The 25,017-nt window shown below is 40.9% G+C and overlaps 1 protein-coding gene across 2 annotated transcripts in view; it reads right to left on the reverse strand.

Moving 5' to 3' along the window:
• The window catches only part of LOC124711598 (homeobox protein slou-like), a 141,732-nt gene that overhangs the window by 66,193 nt on the left and 50,522 nt on the right, over nucleotides 1–25,017 (reverse strand). For both annotated transcript variants that reach the window (XM_047241754.1, XM_047241755.1), the window contains exon 4: nucleotides 6,838–7,079. In XM_047241754.1, the coding sequence (XP_047097710.1) occupies nucleotides 6,838–7,079 (242 nt within the window). The remainder of the gene's footprint in view (nucleotides 1–6,837; nucleotides 7,080–25,017) is intronic.

Here is a 25,017-nt window from a genome sequence, read left to right on the forward strand (position 1 = left end):
AGAATAAAATAAGAACAATATGAATACAGCAGTTTGTTACTCTTTACATAGAGCAGGCACTGAGTCCCAGGAAGGCCCTATGAAAAGACTGCTGGAAGGACTTTTTTGTCCGCAAGCTTAATGTTTAGCAGCCTTTTCATTGTGCCTCTTTGCAACTCAAGGCCTGTGGGAGTGCTGAGTAGCAATCTGTCCTTTTCATAATACTGTTGTTAGCCTATCATATGTGTCATGTCATTAACATTCACATGATTAGCAAACCACAGTTACACTTATTTCAGTGGGTCACTGGTATATATTACACACACTACAACACTTGCAAATACCTAGCCTGTAACCTGACACAGACCACTGTAAAGCTTGTTCAGTTTTTATAACAGTCATACAACAGTAAATTACACAATCACTTTGGAAGCATAATCACTTTACTCAGTGTTTCCTCCATATACTCTCTAAAAAGACCATTCTCCAATTCATTTTATACCATGATAGAACATTTTCTTTGTTCCGCCCATCTTAAAATGAGTTTGCATTCCAAATGTTTTAAACAAATGACTATGTTTCATTAAAGAGCACAAATTAAAGGAAGCTCGCTTTTGCATCGAAATGTTATCTGCTTATTGCTGTGCATACTTTGTACACTCCAATGGCAGTTAACACTGAGTGCAAAGCTCTTTGCAGTATGTACCTCACAGAATCACAGACATATCTGCCATATCTATCAGTACCTACCATTCTATACTCTCATCCATATGTACAAATATGGAAACATACAATGGAAGTAGATAGGTTCTTCTTTAATACAGTTACAAAATAAAACACGTTTACTACAAAATTAAGCACATCAACTTTATTTATATTTCAATACATTTTTACTGAAAAACATCTGCACAGATTCTTATTATCATGTTTAACAACAGTTACCCTTGTTTGGTACAATTTGAAATACTCTGGCATGCAAGTTGATCTCTATGATAAGGGCACCAACACATTGTTTTTTCTTCTTAAAGACATTCCACTGGGCCACTTTGTTTTTCTGTACCCTCATGAGATGTGTTATCTTCCTGTGAAAGAGATTCGTTCATGGATGGCTGCTGTTGTACTCATTTTGATCAAGTAGCAGTTCATGTATGTCCCCTCGCCTTGCAAACATCATCCATAATGGCAGTAGGACATTTGCCAATGGTGGCCTCTATCCTAATTATTTCTTATTCTTTGATAAGAAATTAAAACGTTCACAGCTGCCATTATAAAAAGATTAAAAACAGTTTCTTCCACCATTTCATTTGCCAGCATGTTATGTTGAGATTTGGTCTACAACAGCATCATATTTAATTTTCGTATTGATCCCTGCTTTGCTGCAAACCTGTGTTCTTGAGTCATCTTGTAAAGAACTGGCAGACAGATGTACCTCCACTTCAGACAACAAGTGATTCTTCTTCATACATATGTACTCACTTTTCTTTAGCCTTTTATTGACTACCCCTTATCTATGAAGTCCTCTCTGATTAGGCAGGCATGCACTTTCCCACAGCCTTGGTCTTACTCTCCCATAGAAAGTAAAAAACATCTAGTCAACTGTAATATCTGTCCATATAAACAGTACACCACTTGTTGAAGTAGCCAGACAGAAGTATACGAAGAGGGATATGACTGTTACAAGTGCCACTCTAAGCTCCAGTGCACAAAATGTATCCTCTCTTTTAATCTTGTAAAGTAAACAATTTGCTATCATGATTGTTAATTTTTATAAGACACACAAACTAACCTTTGTGTGCGTGTGCGTGTGCGTGTGTGTGTGTGTGTGTGTGTGTGTAAAAGTATTTTTGTATAAAGCAGTTTTGCTTGCAGAATTCATGAATCTCTACAAAAGATATGTGACAGCCACAACGAATAAGAATGCTACAAATATTTCAGCTACTTACTTCGGAAGTAGGAAACACACAGATTCACAAAGACGCAGCTCACACACACAAACACACACACGGCCACTTGTTTAGGCAGTCCTCCCCCCATGAACCATGGACCTAGCCGTTGGTGGGGAGGCTTGCGTGCCTCAGCGATACAGATAGCCGTACCGTAGGTACAACCACAACGGAGGGGTATCTGTTGAGAGGCCAGACAAACGTGTGGTTCCTGAAGAGGGGCAGCAGCCTTTTCAGTAGTTGCAAGGGCAACAGTCTGGATGATTGACTGATCTGGCCTTGTAACAATAACCAAAACGGCCTTGCTGTGCTGGTACTGCGAACGGCTGAAAGCAAGGGGAAACTACGGCCATAATTTTTCCCGAGGGCATGCAGCTTTACTGTATGATTAAATGATGATGGCGTCCTCTTGGGTAAAATATTCCGGAGGTAAAATAGTCCCCCATTCGGATCTCCGGGCGGGGACTACTCAAGAGGATGTCGTTATCAGGAGAAAGAAAACTGGCGTTCTACGGATCGGAGCGTGGAATGTCAGGTCCCTTAATCGGGCAGGTAGGTTAGAAAATTTGAAAAGGGAAATGGATAGGTTAAAGTTAGATATAGTGGGAATTAGTGAAGTTTGGTGGCAGGAGGAACAAGACTTCTGGTCAGGTGACTACAGGGTTATAAACACAAAGTCAAATAGGGGTAATGCAGGAGTAGGTTTAATAATGAATAGGAAAATAGGTACGCGGGTAAGCTACTACAAACAGCTTAGTGAACGCATTATTGTGGCCAAGATAGATACGAAGCCCACACCTACTACAGTAGTACAACTTTATATGCCAACTAGCTCTGCAGATGACCAAGAAATAGAAGAAATGTATTATGAAATAAAAGAAATTATTCAGATAGTGAAGGGAGACGAAAATTTAATAGTCATGGGTGACTGGAATTCGAGTGTAGGAAAAGGGAGGGAAGGAAACGTAGTAGGTGAATATGGATTGGGGCTAAGAAATGAAAGAGGAAGCCGCCTGGTAGAATTTTGCACAGAGCATAACTTAATCATAGCTAACACTTGGTTTAAGAATCATGATAGAAGGTTGTATACATGGAAGAACCCTGGAGATACTAAAAGGTATCAGATAGATTATATAATGGTAAGACAGAGATTTAGGAACCAGGTTTTAAATTGTAAGACATTTCCAGGGGCAGATGTGGACTGACCACAATCTATTGGTTATGACCTGTAGATTAAAACTGAAGAAACTGCAAAAAGGTGGGAATTTAAGGAGATGGGACCTGGATAAACTGAAAGAACCGGAGGTTGTACAGAGTTTCAGGGAGAGCATAAGGGAGCAATTGACAGGAATGGGGGAAAGAAAGTAGAAGAAGAATGGGTAGCTTGGAGGGATGAAGTAGTGAAGGCAGCAGAGGATATAGTAGGTAAAAAGACGAGGGCTAGTAGAAATCCTTGGGTAACAGAAGAAATATTGAATTTAATTGATGAAAGGAGAAAATATAAAAATGCAGTAACTGAAGCAGGCAAAAAGGAATACAAACGTCTCAAAAATGAGATCGACAGGAAGTGCAAAATGGCTAAGCAGGGATGGCTAGAGGACAAATGTAAGGATGTAGAGGCTTATCTCACTAGGGGTAAGATAGATACTGCCTACAGGAAAATTAAAGAGACCTTTGGAGACAAGAGAACCACTTGTATGAACATAAAGACCTCAGATGGAAACCCAGTTCTAAGCAAAGAAGGGAAAGCAGAAAGGTGGAAGGAGTATATAGAGGGTCTATACAAGGGCGATGTACTTGAGGACAATATCATGGAAATGGAAGAGGATGTAGATGAAGATGAAATGGGAGATATGATACTGCGTGAAGAGTTTGACAGAGCACTGAAAGACCTGAGTCGAAACAAGGCCCCCGGAGTAGACAACATTCCATTGGAACTACTGACGGCCTTGGGAGAGCCAGTCCTGACAAAACTCTACCATCTGGTGAGCAAGATGTATGAAACAGGCGAAATACCCTCAGACTTGAAGAAGAATATAATAATTCCAATCCCAAAGAAATCAGGTGTTGACAGATGTGAGAATTACCGAACAATCAGTTTAATAAGCCACAGCTGCAAAATACTAACACGAATTCTTTACAGACGAATGGAAAAACTAGTAGAAGCCGACCTCGGGGAAGATCAGTTTGGATTCCTAGAAATACTGGAACACGTGAGGCAATACTGACCTTACGACTTATCCTAGAAGAAAGACTAAGGAAAGGGAAACCTACGTTTCTAGGTAGCTATGCTGACCATTACACCACTGTAGCGGTATGAGTGAAACAGCTGCATGGGCTACCCTAGTCCAGTGCCCTCTTTAACACAAATTTCAATTCATGCCTTCAGCTCGTTTTCCCCTTCTTCAACCAGACAGCCTCAGAAATCCTGATGATTTAAGAAGGGGTAAATGGGCTGAAGGTGTGAACTGATATTTGTTAGGTAGAGCACTGGACTGAGGTAGTCCTTGCAGCTGTGTTACCCATACTGCTACAGTGGTGTAATGGTTACCTCATCTGCCTAGTAAACAGGAGACCCGGGTTCGAGGTCCGGCCACGGTTCAAATTTTAATACATTTGTTAAGCTATCATTATCGAAGATAAAGCTGAGACTCATATGTCTCAAGGAAACTGTAATTCCTTTAGAGTAAAACTAGTGTGTTATGGTTTACAAAGATTGAAAAGAGAGAATCCACAAGATAAATTCCTGTGGTTTCAGGCCAATGTGTGTATTCAACATTGTTATCTCAAGTCAATATTTTAATCACTTCTTCATTTAAAGGGGCTACTTCTGAACGCAGGGGTAAAGCTTTCAACCACAAACAATTACTTCCAACCTTTATTGCACTAAATAAACAAAATGTACACACAATGGAGGCCAATGACACAGCTACATCTCTATACTATATCCACCCATAGCAATAGTTGGCTAACGAACGCCTAGGTCTACAGTACCTTGTCAATAGTTTGCAATATTGCCATAACATTCAGCCATAAACTGCAACATTTATAACAAAGCTAGGTTAGCAAATGTGATGTAAGTTAAGGGATAATGTCACAGAACAATAACACACATTACCAAGGTTGTTATTTTTCAAAAACATTACACTTTTTAAAAGATATCTGATGGGCCTCGGAATATGTGTGGCACATTTGTATAATTTTTCATAAACATTACACTTTTTAAAAGATATCTGATGGGCCTCAGAATATGTGTGGCACATTTGTATACTTGTATATTAGTTTGCACTTCATCTCAATAATGCAACCTTGTGGTCCCAACAGTTCTGTGGATCACAACATCCAAACAATGTGTTAGCATACCCATGAAATTATTGTAACCCCAACTAGTTGCAGATGGTTAGCACTGCATGCAGGGACTGCTTCACAGATTGTTATTTTCAAGCAGCTATGCAGTAGATTAGATTACTATGACAATACCTGTTGAGGTCACAGCTTCAAGAGACAGATATGGCAGCTGTCCAAACAGTACACATTAGGTAACAATGAGTACATACGAGGTGTGATCAAAAAGTACGGAATTTTTTAATTTTGTAAGCTTTATAAATCCAATTGCCAATATTCTTTAAATCTTGTTGGTACATGTGTTTCTGACGTATGTTTGTATTTTCAGCTGTTTATTGCTGACAGTTAAAAAGGCTATACGTTTTCAAGCGATTGCAAATTTTCACTTTCAAAAGAGATAGATCACAGAATTTGAACTAAATTTTACTTAAAAAATGGAACGAAGTGCAGCATCTCATTCGAATTGTTGACTGTGGCTTTTGACGAATCTACTATGAGAAAGATAAAAGTTTACAAAATTTCAAAGGGGGTCAAGAAGATGAAGGTGATGACCACCCTGAATGCCCTAGCACATCAGTTACTGTCAACAATATGGAAGATGTAAAGAAAATTGTTCTGGAGAATTGCCAAATCAACATCAGAGAGGTTGCTGATGTCAGCATACCCTTTGGTTCACACTGAGCAATTTTTTTGGATGTTTTTGGCACGAAACTTGTAGCAGCAAAGTTTGTTCTGAAATTGCTGAATTCCACCAACAACGAAGTTGCATAGACATCACTCAGGAATTATTGAATTAAGTTGACAATCATCCAGAACTTCTAAAGACAGTTATAACAGGTGACGAAACACAGTTATATGGATATAACGTCAAAACTGAGGCCGTGTTCCAATGGAAACTACCTAAAGAGACAAGACCAAAAAAATTTGACAAGTTCTACGAGAAGTGAATGTTCTTCTCAATGTTTTCTTTGACTACAATGGGACAGTGCATCAAGAGTTCATGCCTCATGGTCATAGAGTCAACAAGGAATACTACCTGAAAGTCATGCATTGTTTGTGTGAAGCAATTCAAAGAGAACAACCAGAATTGTGGCAAAATCATTCGTGGAAACTGCATCATGATAATGTTCCCACTTACACGTCAATGCTTGTTTGTGATTTTCAAACCAGTTATTTTGCCTCAGCCTCCAAATTTGCCAAACATGGCCCCCTGCGACTTCTTTCTATTCCTGACGCTGAAGAGAACCATAAAAGGACATCATTTTGTCAACATTAATGAGATAAAAATAGAACCGCTGATGGAGCTGAACACCGTAACGAAAAGTCAGTTCCAGAAGACCTCCTAAGGTTGGAAAAAGTTCTGGAATAAGTGTATTATATCTGAGGGGGATTACTTTGAAGGGAACAAAGTTGGTGTTGATGAATAAATAAAGATTCTTTAAGAACAACAAAAATTTCTGTTACTTTTTGATCACTCCTTGTACATCAGTCTACAAGCACAGTAATAATAAGAGTAAATATCACTTCATCCAACAGCCATCTAATTGCCCAAATTTCACATATACCGTACCTTGGACCACTTGGAACTTGGAAATGGACATTCTCAATTCCTGGATGGAATGCTTTGACCATATCCTTTGTAAGCTCTGGGTCTGGGAACCGAATGATCAGAGACTGATTTCGGAGACCTTTCATGTGTGAAGATTCAACTGCTAAAGCTCTTTCTGCATCTTCCTTGTTCCAAGGACGTGATGGATAGCTCTGCGACATTGGTCGTCGCTTATTTGACTTAGGTTTGGTGAAGGTCTCCTCCTGTTTTTATACAATTTTATTTGTAAAATACAATTATATTCTTAAATAAAAAATGCTTTTCTTACACACAAAGTGCTATAATTTATCATACATTATCTTACTTGCTCAAGTAAATTTTTGAGTTTATATTTCACATTCTAGTGCAAAATGATACCAGAGAATGATACTGCACATTATTGTATTGTGCACATGAATTTGTAGGACGCAATTCAAGATAAAGAGAAAATATTAACTCCATAATTACATACATAATTAACTGACACAACTTACAATTTTGCAAATATGAATGAGAATAATTTTTATATAAACAGTAGCTATGAAGTTTCCTCAAGAGGTGTTAAGGACAAAACAAGTTATTCAACATCAAAAAGACTGAAACACCTGAAAATACAACTTTACATCAGATTAGAAAAATAAATTTTAGAAACCACTCCCTCTCTCACACAAAATGCACTGAAAGTTCTCAACAAAAAGGAATACCTCTAAATTTGTGGCACATAAAAAGAACAGATCACCCTGTTGGTCAGATTTTGTCTGTTGACATTTTGTCAAAATACAGGTTTTGACCAATTTGTATTGTGACTCAAGTCACCAAAAGAAATATATGTACATTGCATAAATGGTATCATCCTTGTGAGCCTTACGAATCATGCAAACAGCATCTTCGTTCAGTTGACCATAAAATTTGATGGCAAAATGTTGTTCAAACACATTCTAAAGGTGCAGTGGCAAAAACTGACTCCATCTACAGTCACTATCAACCATCCCTTGTCACTGGCTGAGAAAAATCAGTTTCACAAATTTTCAGTCTAAAACTGCATGTCTAAAATGTAACTGGAGAATTGTGAATGTTGGTTTTAGGTGAGATACAGATGGTGCCTGGTATAGCCCACAGTGTTTCAGGGGGAATGATATTTTGGGAGATTGCAGTATGGACTATTTTGAATAAATTATTCTGTACAACAGATATCCAATTATAATTTGTTACAGAGATAAGTTTTCATTCTGCACACTGATACTATAGTTTGTACCTTACGAGTCTTTGGAGAAACACTTGGTGGAATTGAACATAAAAAGTAGTTAACGTTTCTCGAGCGGTCGAGAACGCGATTATAATTGAAGACTGTAGCTTAACAAGTCTTGGGATGTAGTGGAACATAGCAAATAGTTAAGTGGGTTTTGAGTCTGAGTAAATGTGAACAGAAAGCTAGAATTTTGGAAACGGTTTACGCTGATTAGGTTCTGAAAGGACCTACGGACAATGAGAGATTAGCGCAAATGATGACTGGGTTTTGGCAGTGGGGCATTTAAAGGAGGCCACATGTCAGCCATGCTGGACTGCAGGTACTTGGACCCTAAGTAGCATATACGGTGGTCTAACGACGGACATAGCACTCACATTAATAACACGAAATGAGGATAGGGAGACCAGTAAATGCAAGTGCATCAAATCAATTAACAGAGTGCAACACATCGTATAAAAACTGCCAACTGCAATCATAAATATATTTACAATTAAACCATTCATTCCTTCATAAATATTTATACTTACTGAGTGACAAATAATTTTAGGATACACGATAAATTGTATGGCAGTTATGGCACTGCACAGTAGCCATCATCAAAGCAAACAACGAATATTACATTATTGTTGTTAAATATTCTGTAAAAATGTTCAGTTTGACTGCTACTCACCATATAGCGGAAAATTGAGTTGCAGATGGCACAACAAAAGACTGCCAAACTAAGCTTTTAGCCAAAAAGGCAGGCAGAGACTGTGGCATGTGTGTATGAGTTGCACTTTTGTGTGTGTGTGCGTGCGTGTGTGTGTGTGTGTGTGTGTGTGTGTGTGTGTGTGTGTGTGTGTGTGTGTGTGTGTACTTTGTCTAAGTCCAATGAAGGCCTTGTTGACCAGAAGCTCACTTGTTTGACAGTCTTTTTGTTGCGCTTATCTGCAACTCAACATCTTCACTGTATCGTGAATAGCAATCTATCCTTTTCATATCACTAACAATGTAGGAAAAGACAGATTGCTACTTACCCTAAAGAAGACACATCAAGTTACAGACAGACACAATTAAGACACTTACACAAAGCTTTCAGTCACAGCTGTCATCAGTAAAAAAAAAAAAAAAAAAAAAAAAAAAAAAAAAAAAAAAAAAAACCCACATACACACACGCACACACATATATATATAAAACAAAGATGAGGTGACTTACCGAACGAAGGCGCTGGCAGGTCGATAGACACACAAACAAACACAAACATACACACAAAATTCAAGCTTTCGCAACAAACTGTTGCCTCATCAGGAAAGAGGGAAGGAGAGGGAAAGACGAAAGGAAGTGGGTTTTAAGGGAGAGGGTAAGGAGTCATTCGAATCCCGGGAGCGGAAAGACTTACTGCTTGTGTCTGTATGTGTGGATGGATATGTGTGTGTGTGCGAGTGTATACCTGTCCTTTTTTCCTTTTTTCCCCCTAAGGTAAGTCTTTCCGCTCCCGGGATTGGAATGACTCCTTACCCTCTCCCTTAAAACCCACTTCCTTTCGTCTTTCCCTCTCCTTCCCTCTTTCCTGATGAGGCAACAGTTTGTTGCGAAAGCTTGAATTTTGTGTGTATGTTTGTGTTTGTTTGTGTGTCTATCGACCTGCCAGCGCCTTCGTTCGGTAAGTCACCTCATCTTTGTTTTTATATATAATTTTTCCCACGTGGAATGTTTCCCTCCCCCCCTCTCTCTCTCTCTCTCTCTCTCTCTCTCTCTCTCTATATATATATATATATATATATATATATATATATATATAATGTCTGCTTGTGTCTGTATGTGTGGATGGATATGTGCGTGTGTGCGAGTGTATACCTGTCCTTTTTTCCCCCTAAGGTAAGTCTTTCCGCTCCCGGGATTGGAATGACTCCTTACCCTCTCCTTTAAAACCCACTTCCTTTCGTCTTCCCCTCTCCTTCCCTCTTTCCTGATGAGGCAACAATTTGTTGCGAAAGCTTGAATTTTGTGTGTATGTTTGTGTGTCTATCGACCTGCCAGCGTTTTTGTTCGGTAAGTCACCTCATCTTTGTATTTATATATAATTTTTCCCACGTGGAATGTTTCCTTCCATATATATATATATATATATATATAAAAGCAAACACACCTTATGCACACACAACCACCAGCTTCAGCATTTCAGCCCAAGATGCTGGAGTTGGCAGTTTGTCTGTGATGTGTGCCTGTGTGTTTCTCTCTTTTACTGATGAAGGCTGTGGCCAAAAGTTATAGGTGAAATTCTTTTAACTGTACATAAGAGAATGGTGCACTGATGTCCTTATCATTTACAGCAGATTCAACACTTTCAAAACGGAGATGTAGGTAGAAGACCAGATATTTTGTCACTGGCTAACTGAAACTCGCAAGCACTTCCATTAATACTGTTTACACAAGGAACAACTTTCATCTTGAAGGTATCAATAACACTCAGAATTCACACTGATGCTCCAATGATAACCCACCAGCTTTTTTGTGTATCAGTCGACTGGGCCTGGCCTTTTGCACTACCGCACTGCACTGTCTTACAGGGGCCCATCACCTAGCCTTTCCCGAAAATGAGCTGCTGGCATTACTGAAGGAGGTTCCTTTGGCTACAAGAATGTCTATTTTCTTCCAGCACGACGGTATCCCTACACATCTTAGCTGTCAGGTGACACAGCATCTATACCCAACATTCCCTGGAAGCTGGATTAGCAGAAATAGTCACATTTCCTGGCGACCAAGTGCCTTGACCTTACAAATACAGATTTTTGCCTGAGGATATAGCTGAAATTCAAAGTGTACAAAAAACACATAAGTGACAAATTGATTGTTTGGGTTATGAATTAGGCTGCTCTCATAAAAGACTGCCAAGACAGACTAAGAAGAGTAGTTATAAGTGGTGTTATCATGAAATCTGAAAGTTTATTGCAGTTGGAGGTTGAATTTATTAAAATTAACTTTGAACTTAATCACTGGTATTTCCTTAACACTTCCTATGATTGTCTGGATTACACTGTAACAGCTTTATCTCTGTAACCAATAACAAATGAACATATTGTATGGTATATTTTATTTTAATTAGTCTATACTACCACTTTGTCATATATACGGGGCAAGCAATCAAAATGTTTCTGTTCGAAGGCTACACAGCACAGAATTGGTATGCCAATCAGACAAAATTGCCATAAGCATGAAGGCAATTGTCTCATTGACACATCAGGTTGAAGATACCTGTTTGGTAAAACACCATGTTGCGTGAAGAAGTCTGTAACTGCTTGGAGCACATCCTCATCCAACAAGTACCGTTGACCCTCCGAGGACCTTTTTGAGGGACAGCAGGTGTGACAACCGCACGGTGAGAGATCAGGACTAGAGAGCAGGTTATCGAGTGTCTCCCACTCGAGTTTGTGTAACTTCTGCTTTCTAGCAGTATCCTTTGGTGCACCAGTCAACAACGTCAGTTTTCTACAGACCTGCTGCCCCATACATATTCTTCGGTCGCCAGTGGATGTCTACGGATGTTTGTACTTCAGCAGCCAAGAAAAGAGTAACAGCACGTTGGTCTCGTTTGAACACATCTAGTAATAACATTGCCACAATTCACATTTCTGCATTTATTGCATGCACAGCAGGACGCAAAATGCCACATTAATCCCTTGCTTCCATGCCGGTGCTTATACACTGTGTGATCAAAAGTATCCAGACACCTGGCTGAAAATGACAAAGTTTGTGGTGCCCTCCATCGGTAATGCTGGAATTCAATATGGGGCTGGCCCACCCTTAGCCTTGATGACAGCTACCACTCTTGCAGGCATACGTTCAATCAGGTGTGGTGGACGGTTTCTTGGGGAATGGTGGCCCACTCGTCACGGAGTGCTGCACTGAGGAGAGGTATTGGTACCGGTCAGTGAGGCCTGGCATGAAGTCAGAATTCCAAAACATCCCAAAGTTGTTCGTAGGATTCAGGCCAGGACTCTGTGCAGGCCAGTCCATTACAGGAGGTTATTGTCGCATAACTGCTCCGCCACAGGCCGTGTATTATGAACAGGTGCTTGATCGTGTTGAAAGATGCAATCGCCATCTCCAAATTGCTCTTCAACAGTGGGAAGCAAGAAGGTGCTTAAAACACCAATGTAGGTCTGTGCTGTGATAGTGCCACGCAAAACAACAAGGGGTGCAAGCCCCCTCTATGAAAAACACGACCACACCATAACACCACCGCCTCCGAATTTTACTGTTGGCAATACACACGCTGGCAGATGACATTCACCGGCCATTCACCATACCCACACCCTGCCATCGGATCGTCACATTGTGTACTGTGATTGGTCATTCCACACAATGTTTTTTCACTGTTCAGTTGTCCCATGTTTACGCTCCTTACACCAACCGAGGTGTTGTTTGGCATTTATCTGGCGTGATGTGTGGTTTATGAGCAGCTGCTCGACCATGAAATCCACATTTTCTCACCTCCTGCCTAACTGTCATAGTACTTGCAATGGATCCTGATGCAGTTTGGAATTACTGTGTGATGGTCTGGATAGATGTCTGCCTGTTACACATTACGACCCTCTTCAACTGTCGGCGGTGTCTGTCAGTCAACAGATGAGGTTGGCCTGTACGCTTTTGTGCTGTACGTGTCCCTTCATGTTTCCACTTCGATATCACATTGGAAACAGTGTGATGTTTAGCAGTGTGGAAATCTCGCATACAGACGTATGACACAAGTGACACCCAATCACCTGACCAGGTTTGAAGTCTGTGCGTTCCACGGAGTGCCCCCATTCTGCTCTCTCATGATGTCTAATGACTAATAAGGTTGCTGATATGGAGTACCTGGCAGTAGGTGGCATCACACTGCACTTAATATGAAAAACATATGTTTTTGGGAGAGTCTGGATAGTTTTGATCATATTGTATATAACTGCATCAGTTTAGTGCTGTGTTGCATAAAGATATACAGGGTGATTCAAAAAGAATACCACAACTTTAGGAATTTAAAACTCTGCAACGACAAAAGGCAGAGCTAAGCACTATCTGTCGGCGAATTAAGGGAGCTATAAAGTTTCATTTAGTTGTACATTTGTTTGCCATTTCAGCCAATAAAGTTTTTGGTCCCTTTTTCTTCGAAGGTGCTACTGTAACTGGACTACAGTATCTGGAGATGTTAGAGAATTGGCTGTTCCCTCAGCTCGAACAAGAAGCACAACAATTCATATTTCAGCAGGTTGGAGCGCCACCACATTGGCACTTATCTGTCCGTAACTACCTCAACGTCAACTACCCGAGGCAATGGATCGGCCGCCAGGCAGCCCGTGACAGAGCCCTTCATCACTGGCCTCCAAGAAGCCCTGATCTTACCCCCTGCGATTTTTTCTTATGGGGGTATGTTAAGGATATGTTGTTTCGGCCACCTCTCCCAGCCACCATTGATGATTTGAAACGAGAAATAACAGCAGCTATCCAAACTGTTACGCCTGATATGCTACAGAGAGTGTGGAACGAGTTGGAGTATCGGGTTGATATTGCTCGTGTGTCTGGAGGGGGCCATATTGAACATCTCTGAACTTGTTTTTGAGTGAAAAAAACCTTTTTAAATACTCTTTGTAATGATGTATAACAGAAGGTTATATTATGTTTCTTTCATTAAATACACATTTTTAAAGTTGTGGTATTCTTTTTGAATCACCCTGTACTATTCCCCTGAATCACCCTGTATAGAACAAATCACAATTACACTCAGTGACACCTGACTACTGATGTACGACAAACACAGAGGTGTAGCTTCCAAGACATAAATACCTGTAATACAACTAACTTTCCATAATGTAGATAATTAAAAAAATATTGCTTACTGAAAAAAGATGAAGGAAGTAAGTCAGTAAATTAATAAGTTTGGCCCCAACAAGCAAGCAGTAAGTGATTCAAACTATTAAAACAAGTCTTCAAACAATGCATATGACTGTAAAATAAGAAGAGGGGTAGCCATTTTGATAACGAACTTAAATACCTTATAGCATGTTAGGAATTACTTGTGGCATGCCATGAAATCTTAAAACATTTAATAATGAAGCTTCTACAGAGCATATGCATGGAATTGTGGACAATTATCTTTCTTTTGTCTTGTTCACTGCTTTCATAGCACACATCAAGCTGAAAGGCAGTGCAGTTTTCAATCGTCCCCATTAACAGCTGACAGGCAATAACATTTGTTCTCTTTCCAAGCACCTAGTTACTGCTAAACAGTGACAATTGCTCTCTTTCAGACTGTGCTTCCATGCTTCGTGACAGTTTCATTTGCAGAGCAACTAAATTACTAATTGCAGCTGAAGGGTCCGTGATATTTTGATACAGCAGCAGAGCTGTCAATGTGTGTCTGTAAGTATGCTAGTGCATCTTTAAATATCTATATCGGATGAATGGGTGAAAATGAAGAATCTCATAAGCAGGTAAGGGGAATTATGGACCATGTTTATAACTTTTTCAAATGTGAATCTGAAAGTGAGACCCCACATTTTTTTCAACCTGAAGTCACAATAACAGACAGTAGAAGTATGTGATACTGATGATAGAACTGTACACTGAATTGTAAACTGAAGTACCACAGCTGTAGACACAACAGGAGGAGTTGCTTTTGTGTGTTACTATTTGGCTTATACATGGCCCAGTCATATTAATGTGACCACCGCCATGGTTCAACATCAATGTGCAATCATCACTCGCAGGTCACTCGAGGTAGCACTAGTGGTGGAGAGTATATAAAGCATGTTGGAGGGATGTAGAACACAGTGCAGTCGTCATAATACATAAACGGAGCAATTTATCTGGCATCCAAAAGAGCACCATCATTGGCTTTCAGGCCAAGGGTGGGAGCATTTCCAAAACAGCTAAGTTTGCAAACTGTTCACATGTCGCTGCAGTTAAGTATACTGTGCACGGAGAAATGGTGGTATCCAAAACAGACACCGAAGCAACTGTGGTGCATAGATGAAAGGGGTCAACACCAGCTGCAGATATGTGTATGGGTGAACAGAAGTGCAACTGTCGAGCAACTGACTGCCCAATGAGCCTGTGGTGCATAGATGAAAGGGGTCAACAACAGGTGCAGAGATGTGTATGGGTGAACGGATGTGCAACTGTCGAGCAACTGACTGCCCAATGAGCCAAGAGGCTACCAACAGCGTCTCCTCAATGACTGTCCAGCAAACATTGCTGCATATGAGCCTCTGCAGTCTGGTTCACACATCCATGCTGACTGCTGTTCGTTGGCAACTAAGTTTGGAATTTTCAAATCAATACCACAACTGGACACAAGAGGTGATCTTTTCAGATGAATCAAGTTTCTGCTCCATCAGACAGATGGCTCTGTCGTGTACAGTGTGAAAGTCTGAAAGCAAGCAACCTGCAACAATCATCGGGAGTGACAGGACCAGATGAAGGAGCATTATGTTCTGGGGAATGTTTTCATAGCATTACTTGCATGATGTCATCGTTCTGGATGGCACAGCAGATGAACACAATTATGCATCTGTCCTACATGCAGTTCATTTTTCCTCCTTAACACAATAGCATGTATCATCAGGACAATGCGACAAACAGCTCACAATGTATGTGATGGTTCGAATAGCACCAGGATGAGTTTACTGTACTCCCTTCACAACCAAACTCTATTCCTGCACGTCTTGTAGAGTTCCATGTAGCAAATGATGGTTTAAGTCCAATACTACAGTTTTCTCAATGAGTAATGTGTAATCATTACTAGAGTTCAGATTTTGCATATTTTGCATATCATTTTTTTAAGGTACCTTGTGTTGTTTCTTCACGAATTATGACATTTTGGAGGTACTAGGCTACTTTAATTTCAAATTTAAAATGCTACATATTTGCATATTTTTGGCATTTGAGCATATTATTGTCATATTCAGACGAAATGGTTGTAAAGATGCATATTTTTACATTTAGAGGTAATATTGAGGTTCATTTTGTTCCCTGGCAACCCAAGAACCTTCCAGAATACTAGGCCAATAAATTTCCAAAATGAGATAATACATGACGAGCCCTCAGAATAAAATCATTTCAGGTAAATGTGGGTAGCTTATGGAGGGAAATTATCTTATTTTGCCATTTAGGTAGTCTCTCGGATAAGGATGCTAAAGACTTGTGAGGTTCTTTGTTGCAAGATGGATTATTGGAGGAGAATCGTGCTACGGTAATTGTTGTCTGCAGTGAATGTGTGTTCACGTCGCTCACCTGATCTCTGCAATGCTCCAACTATGCTCCACTAGTTACTGTTGGCATTTCGGAATATGAATCATTCTTGCGTGTGTTTCCATGCTGTTCACATCGACTCTTTTCTACCTTCTTCAAATTATGAATATGCCCAGGCCAAAAACCAATAATTTATGGAAATGGATCGAAAGCGATTGTGCGTACATAACAAACAGAAAAATAATATTCTGCCAACTATGTGAAAAAGAGGTAAGTTTATCTTTTTCCCCCCATGTTTCAATAATATTTCCAAGAAATTAAAATAATTATTAAGTTCATTTGTAAATTTGCGTGCATGTTTTCTATGTAGGAATGGGAGGGAACAAAAAAAAACCGTCAGCATTCTTGCAAATCAGAAAAAAAATGTTAAATGTTATGAGGGGATCAAACTTCCAATTTTTAGAAACTTATTTGTAGTCTTAATTCACTGTTTTGAGTGACCATCTCGCGGGTACACACTGTTCTCTTACATTTTTGTACAACTGTACGTACTTACTGATATTTATTCACTTCTCCAACACTTTAGGCCAGGGTTGAGAAAAAATTTCAACTGGATCAGCATAAAAAGACAACTCAGCACCAGAGCACTGTAACCAAGACAAGTTTAAAAACTTCACAGCAACCACTGATCTCCTCATTTTCGAAGCATATGGACGACAAAAATGAGTTCAATGAAGATCTTTGTGAGGCTTTAATAAAAGCAAACATCCCCTTGAACAAACTGGAGAATGAAAGATTAAGGGCCTTCTTGAAAAAAATACACAGGAAAAGATATTCCTCACGAGTCAATGCTCTGAAAGAACTATGTGGGCCCACTGTATGAAAATGTGAGGTTTTTCAGTAATTTTTTTAAACGTAGGTATGTGAAAGTCAATGGATGGATATTCTATTTTCTCAGGCTTGTCTGACATTTGGCATCACCCCCAAAGGCCTTACACTTAAAGTTCCCATCTCTGGCTGCAACCCTTCCTTCCATCAGTCCCTATACCAGTTCCAAACTGAACAATCCATTGCCCTCACCCACCTAATCCTTCACCTACACATCAACTCAGCCAATGAACACACCCGTCAACTCCTATCCCTAATAAAAGTCCTTAATCTTTCCTCTCCCACATCCACACCGGCTGTCCAGAGCATCCTCCTACAGGCCAACCGTAAATTAGAACAGCATGCCACCCTCCACCTCAAAAAACTATCCAATCTCCTGGTTTCCCACCTCCGGAAAGGCAACTCACTCACCCTTCACAACCTTTCCAGCAAACCTCAACCTCCTCTCATTGCACACAAACCCAGTCTCTCCCATCTACTCAATCTCCCACTTCCAGCTCCACTCCCTCCAAAACCTCAAAATTCCGATCAACACAATCTGGAACCACAACACCCTAATTCAGTAGTTAACCTGTCCTCCAAACCTCTCTCCCAATCCGAAACCTCTGTCCTATCCAAAGGCCTCACCTTCAGCCCCACTCCCAGATTCAACCAAACAGCCCTCGTCAAAGATTTACTGTCCTACACTCGTACTCTCTGCTGGAAGTATCACTTTGCCACGAAGAAAAATGATCCTAATCCTACTCCTAATGATCCGACTCCTCAAGACACCATCCAAATTGAACCCTGCCTGGAACAGTTCCGTCCTCCGTCACAGCGGGACCCACCTCCTCTTCCTCAAAATCACCCTCTCCAAACCTTCCAGGAATATCTGACTTCCAGCCTTGCATCTCAATCCTTCTTAAAAAACCTTAATCCTACACCCAACATCACCACTGCTGAAGCCCAGGCTATCCGTGATCTGAAGGCTGACCGATCCATCATCATTCTTCCGGCAGACAAGGGTTCCACGACCGTGGTACTTGATCGTCGGGAGTATGTGGCTGAGGGACTGCGTCAGCTTTCAGACAACACCACATACAAAGTTTGCCAAGGTAACCCCATTCCCGATGTCCAGGCGGAGCTTCAAGGAATCCTCAGAACCTTAGGCCCCCTGCAAAACCTTTCACCTGACTCCATCAACCTCCTGACCCCACCGACACCCCGCACCCCTACCTTCTACCTTCTTCCTAAAATCCACAAACCCAATCATCCCGGCCGCCCCATTGTAGCTGGTTACCAAGCCCCCACAGAACGTATCTCTGCCTACGTAGATCAACACCTTCAATCCATTACATGCAGTCTCCCATCCTTCATCAAGGACACCAACCACTTCCTTGAACGCCTGGAATCCTTACCCAATCTGTTACCCCCGGAAACCATCCTTGTAACCATTGATGCCACGTCCTTATACACAAATATTCCGCACGTCCAGGGCCTCGCTGCGATGGAGCATTTCCTTTCACGCCGATCACCTGCCACCCTACCTAAAACCTCTTTCCTCATCACCTTAGCCAGCTTCATCCTGACCCACAACTTCTTCACTTTTGAAGGCCAGACATACCAACAATTAAAGGGAACAGCCATGGGTACCAGGATGGCCCCCTTGTACGCCAACCTATTCATGGGTCGCTTAGAGGAAGCCTTCTTGGTTACCCAAGTCTGCCAACCCAAAGTTTGGTACAGATTTATTGATGACATCTTCATGATCTGGACTCACAGTGAAGAAGAACTCCAGAATTTCCTCTCCAACCTCAACTCCTTTGGTTCCATCAGTTTCACCTGGTCCTACTCCAAATCCCATGCCACTTTCCTTGACGTTGACCTCCACCTGTCCAATGGCCAACTTCACACGTCTGTCCACATCAAACCCACCAACAAGCAACAGTACCTCCATTATGACAGCTGCCACCCATTCCACATCAAACGGTCCCTTCCCTACAGCCTAGGTCTTCGTGGCAAACGAATCTGCTCCAGTCCGGAATCCCTGAATCATTACACCAACAACCTGAAAACAGCTTTCGCATCCCGCAACTACCCTCCCGACCTGGTACAGAAGCAAATAACCAGAGCCACTTCCTCGTCCCCTCAAACCCAGAATCCCCCACAGAAGAACCACAAAAGTGCCCCACTTGTGACAGGATACTTTCCGGGACTGGACCAGACTCTGAATGTGGCTCTCCAGCAGGGATACGACTTCCTCAAATCCTGCCCTGAAATGAGATCCATCCTTCATGAAATCCTCCCCACTCCGCCAAGAGTGTCTTTCCGCCGTCCACCTAACCTTCGTAACCTGTTAGTTCATCCCTATGAAATCCCCAAACCACCTTCCCTACCCTCTGGCTCCTATCCTTGTAACCGCCCCCGATGCAAAACCTGTCCCATGCACCCTCCCACCACTCCCTACTCCACTCCTGTAACCCGGAAGGTGTACACGATCAAAGGCAGAGCCACGTGTGAAAGCACCCACGTGATTTACCAACTGACCTGTCTACACTGTGACGCATTCTATGTGGGAATGACCAGCAACAAACTGTCCATTCGCATGAATGGACACAGGCAGACAGTGTTTGTTGGTAATGAGGATCACCCTGTGGCTAAACATGCCTTGGTGCACGGCCAGCACATCTTGGCACAGTGTTACACCGTCCGGGTTATCTGGATACTTCCCACCAACACCAACCTATCCGAACTCCGGAGATGGGAACTTGCCCTTCAGTATATCCTCTCTTCTCGTCATCCGCCAGGCCTCAATCTCCGCTAATTTCAAGTTGCCGCCACTCATACCTCACCTGTCTTTCAACAACTTCTTTGCCTCTACACTTCTGCCTCGACTGACATCTCTGCCCAAACTCTTTGTCTTTAAATATGTCTGCTTGTGTCTGTATGTGTGGATGGATATGTGCGTGTGTGCGAGTGTATACCTGTCCTTTTTTCCCCCTAAGGTAAGTCTTTCCGCTCCCGGGATTGGAATGACTCCTTACCCTCTCCTTTAAAACCCACTTCCTTTCGTCTTCCCCTCTCCTTCCCTCTTTCCTGATGAGGCAACAATTTGTTGCGAAAGCTTGAATTTTGTGTGTATGTTTGTGTTTGTTTGTGTGTCTATCGACCTGCCAGCGTTTTTGTTCGGTAAGTCACCTCATCTTTGTATTTATATATAATTTTTCCCACGTGGAATGTTTCCTTCCATTATATGGATATAATTTGGTATATACATGGGCCAAAATAATAGTAGTTTAATTTTAAAAAAATAAATAAATAAATTTAAATTATGTTCGAATGTTTATTTTTGTAAAATGAACATTTTTACTTGAATGTAAAGAAAACTAAATTTAAAGTGAGTGAAAAGAAAAAGACAAATGAAGAAAGGACTTGAGGAGGAGACAGTCTGTCTCGAAATGTTCATCACAGCAGAAAAGAAAGTAAATTTATTTTTAAAGAATATAATTTTTTTGTGCAAATTAAACGACTATTATTTTGGTCAATGTACATACACAAGAAAATAGTCAAAATATAGGTAGGTGCTAAAATGGATATAGTTTGTTTTCGTGTATGTGTCTCCTACATACTGTCCCCATGTTTATGTGTATTTTTTAAATTTAGTTTCTCTATTACAAACATTGGAGAATATTAGGAAAGGCATTTGTGATTCTCCAGTCTGGCTATCCATTGACGAAACCACCGATTCTTGCAGTCGGTATATGGTGCACGCCATAATTGGAAAACACTCTGCCAATGAGGCTGGATGAAGACACCTCATACTGTGTGAAGAAGTGGAACGAATGACACACGCCAAGATTGCACGGACAGTGCAGGAAGCAGTGTGTATGTTTTGCCAATATTGAATAGTTTAAAATAAATTATACGTAATATAAGGGTGCAGTTTTTCACATCATATCCTGAGCCAATAATTAGTTTTTCACATCATGTCCCAAGCCAATAATAAAATAATAAAAAAAATTTGTAAAATCCTTTGATTTTCTTTCAGGCGTGCTATGGAGAAGTGAAGATCAGAATCGTGGGGAGAACAAGGTTTTGGCCATTGTGACAGATAGTGCCGCATATATGGTGAAGGCCGCAAAGTGTAGTCGGATGTTTTACCCTAAAATTATTCACCTCACGTGTCTCGCTCATGGCATCCATCGAGTCGCTGAAGAGGTCAGAGCTGCACTGCCAGAGGTCAACAGCCTTATATTTTCAGAAAAGAAGGTTTTCATCAAGGCATCAAGTCGAGTGAGAGCTTTCAAGACTGCTCACTCTGACTGCCCACTGCCACCTGAACCAGTCTTGACGAGATGGGGAATGTGAATTTCAGCTGTAAACTATTATGCAGACAACCACAGAAAAGTTGAAGAGGTATGGATGAGTATGTAGTTCTGGAGAAGTTGAATAAGCAAAGAAAATGAACACAACATAGAATTCCAATATTTCGCTTATTTCTCTGTACAGCAGTTTTCAGTTGAAATCGACATTCACTAGATTACTACTTTCTTGTTCCAGGTCCTAAAGGGCTTTGAAGATGGCGAAAATTTAGCCATAACAAAAGCTACGGACACCCTGAAGAATTCCAGCATGTTACACAGCCTATCTTTCATCCGAGTGCACTTGGGTGGCCTTCCAGACCTAATTGAGAAACCTGAGACTCATAACAAGGAAGATACGAAGGCAGTGGCTCTCATCGTAGGACTCAGAACACAGAGCAAGAGTTGGCCAGGTCAGATCGGTGAGAGACTCAGAAGAAAACTGGTTGGCCTACAATTCAGAAGTTCGCCCAGTTACTGGAAGGAGAGAAACGCTCTGAGAATCTAGATGATTTCACGTCGTCTGACATTGCAGCTCTTAAAGTTTTACCTGTAGTGTCATGTGACGTTGAACGATCATTTTCAAGATTGAAAATGTTATTACCTGACCACAGGAAAAATTTTCATGTAGGGAATATGGAAAAAATGTAGGTAGGTCAAACAAACTCTAATTTTTAGAATTTACCAAACATATCGTGTAAGCACCTATATTATACTTCATTTTATTCACTGAATTATAGCCATTATTGAAAATATTTTATGGTTACTCATCAATTTTCCCAAGTAAGATGCATATTTTAAAGAATTGATCTAAGAGAAGGCATAATTAAAGAATTTTAGCTGCATATTTAAAGGCATATAGTGGAAGTAAGAGCATATTTTAACTGCATATTTCGAGGAGTTTTGGCGCATATTTCATGAGTTTTAAGTGCATATCGATCCGAACACTAATTATTACTATCCAAAGGGGAAACAGAAATTCAGAATCATAAAAACAACTTTAACACAAAAGAAGAACAGTTTAAATTAGACTAGTTGTGAGCCTCAGTGCTAAATAAAGCAAGTAGGGCTAACTCTTCCACACTACATGATCGACAGCCCATGTCAACATGACACAGTGATGTTAGGAAGCAGTCTCACAGCATCATGACCCGAGTGTGACATTGATGCATATAAAATAGTATAGCATGCTAAGAATTTTTGAATTTGAAGCTACTATCTTGAGTCTTTATTGCCACAGAGGAAATCTCCAGCACTGGGCGATGAGACATTGGACACAGAAATAGGTATCAGATAACAGCCTAATGTCCTCATAACATAAATCATCTACGATGCAAATCCAATAAAATCTCTTCAGTTTACAAGCCATGTCACTTCAAGTAAATCACTTGACTTTTCAATAACTGTCTGCACCAACATCACATTTGAAGTTACAATCATTGACTGCTAAGGCTGGCACCAGTGTTCTACTTATATAGTTGTGGAACACCGTGTCAGCCTGGCAGTCAGTGATTATAATTCCTGATGACAATGGTGGAGGCCGCTATCGAAAGTTAGAGTGTTTTATTCAAAGTGATGATAACATAATCATGGCCAACACTTGTTTTAAAAATCATGAAAGAAGACTGTATAGGTGGGCAAGACCTGGGACACTGGAAGGTTTCGGATTGATTATACTTAGGTTGAAACTTAAATAGTGGAAACACTGCTGTGGAGACACTATGCAATGGAATCTACTATTGTCGCTGATAGCACACATTTTCGACATACCTACCTTACCTCTGAGCAAATGGACTCGCCTGTCCCAAGTCACCAGCATGTGCACAGTCGAGGGAAACGCAGTCACTTGTGAGCGAGCGGTCTAACATAACAATGTCAATATGTTTTCGAAACAGGAACAATGGAGTTGGATCAAGACTGAATGTGGCAGATGTTGTACAGCACGTCAGTGTCATCAAGGCCTTCAAGAGGCATGCAGAGAATTGGCAGTGCCGTACACAACTGTAGAGCGTTGGGTAAAAGCCTTCAACGAAGGTCTGCAAACTGTGGCAGACACACATCGGGCAGGTCGTCCTAGCGTCTCTGAAGAAGATGTGCTTGCTGTTGCCGCGTTAGTGGACAGTGATCGACACCACACGATTTGTGAGCTTGCCCACAAAACTGCATTAGTGCATATGACTGCGCTTCGCATCCTGAAGGAACGCCTGGGCATGCAAAAAATTGCATCACGATGGGTTCCACACGACTCGATGGAAATGCGGAAATGGATGCGTTAAGACGCTGCTCAGACGAACTTGGAGCGCTATGAGTGTGAAGGAGAGGCTTTCTTATGCTGTATCGTAACACTGAATGAGACATGGGCCACATCGTTACGAGCCAAAACTGAAACACCAATCCAACGAATAGTGTCATTATGGGTCGACGCGAAAGTCGAAAGTGCATCAGAACCCCAGTATGGTGAAAGTGATGGTCATTCTCGTGTACGACTGTGATGGTGTTATCCTAACACGTTATGTTTCTCCACGACAGACCATCAACACACAGTGTTATTGTTTGTTTTTAGAGCATCACCTGAGACCAGCTTTGCGAAAGAAGCGGCAACACTTTCTGCGCAACCCACCCATCATTTTCCACGACAAAGCGTGGGCGCATACAGCGCAAGCTGTGGCTGTTCTGTACTGTTGATGGGAGTGGGAATTACTGTACCATCCACTATACTCCCTGGACTTAAGTCCTTGTGACTTTGGTTTGATTCCGAAGATGAAGGAACCACTTATTTGCATTCACTTCAGACCTGTTCCAGACATTCTCAGCATCAACAGAATAGGCTCTGCTAATGGTATACTAAGCCTTCTGCATTGCTGGTAACTACTTTGAAGGACAGTAACAGGTGCGAACATGTAACTCGTTTATATCGGTTGTGAATAAATAGTTTCCACCATTTAAGTGCCAACCGTCATACAATGGTACGACATGGTGATTTTGAAACCAGATTTTAAACTGTAAAGTAATTTCAAAGGTAGCAATAGGCTCTGATAATAATTTATTGGTTATGAACTGCAGACTAAAACTAAAGCAATTTTAGAAAGGTAGAAAATTAAGGAGATGGTACCTGGATAAATAGAAGGAACCAGAGCTTCCCGAGGCTTTCAGAGAGAACAATAGGCAATGTTAGACTGAAACGAAAAAGGAATACAACAGAAAATGAATAGGTAACAGAGATGAAATAGGTAAGGTTTACAAAGGATCACATAGGTAAAAAAAGACAAGGCATAGTAGAATTACTTGGATACTCATGAAACATTGAATTTAATTGACAAGAGGAGAATATATAAAATATAACAAATGAAGCAGGTACAAAGGAATAAAAACGCATAAAAATGAGATTTGTCAAAGTGCAAAATGGTTCAGCAGGAATGGCTAGAGGACAAATGGTGGGCTGCAGAAGATTGCATAACTAGAGGAAAAATAGA

Source organism: Schistocerca piceifrons, chromosome 8, assembly GCF_021461385.2.
Source record: "Schistocerca piceifrons isolate TAMUIC-IGC-003096 chromosome 8, iqSchPice1.1, whole genome shotgun sequence".
NCBI classification, from domain to species: Eukaryota; Metazoa; Arthropoda; class Insecta; order Orthoptera; family Acrididae; genus Schistocerca; species Schistocerca piceifrons.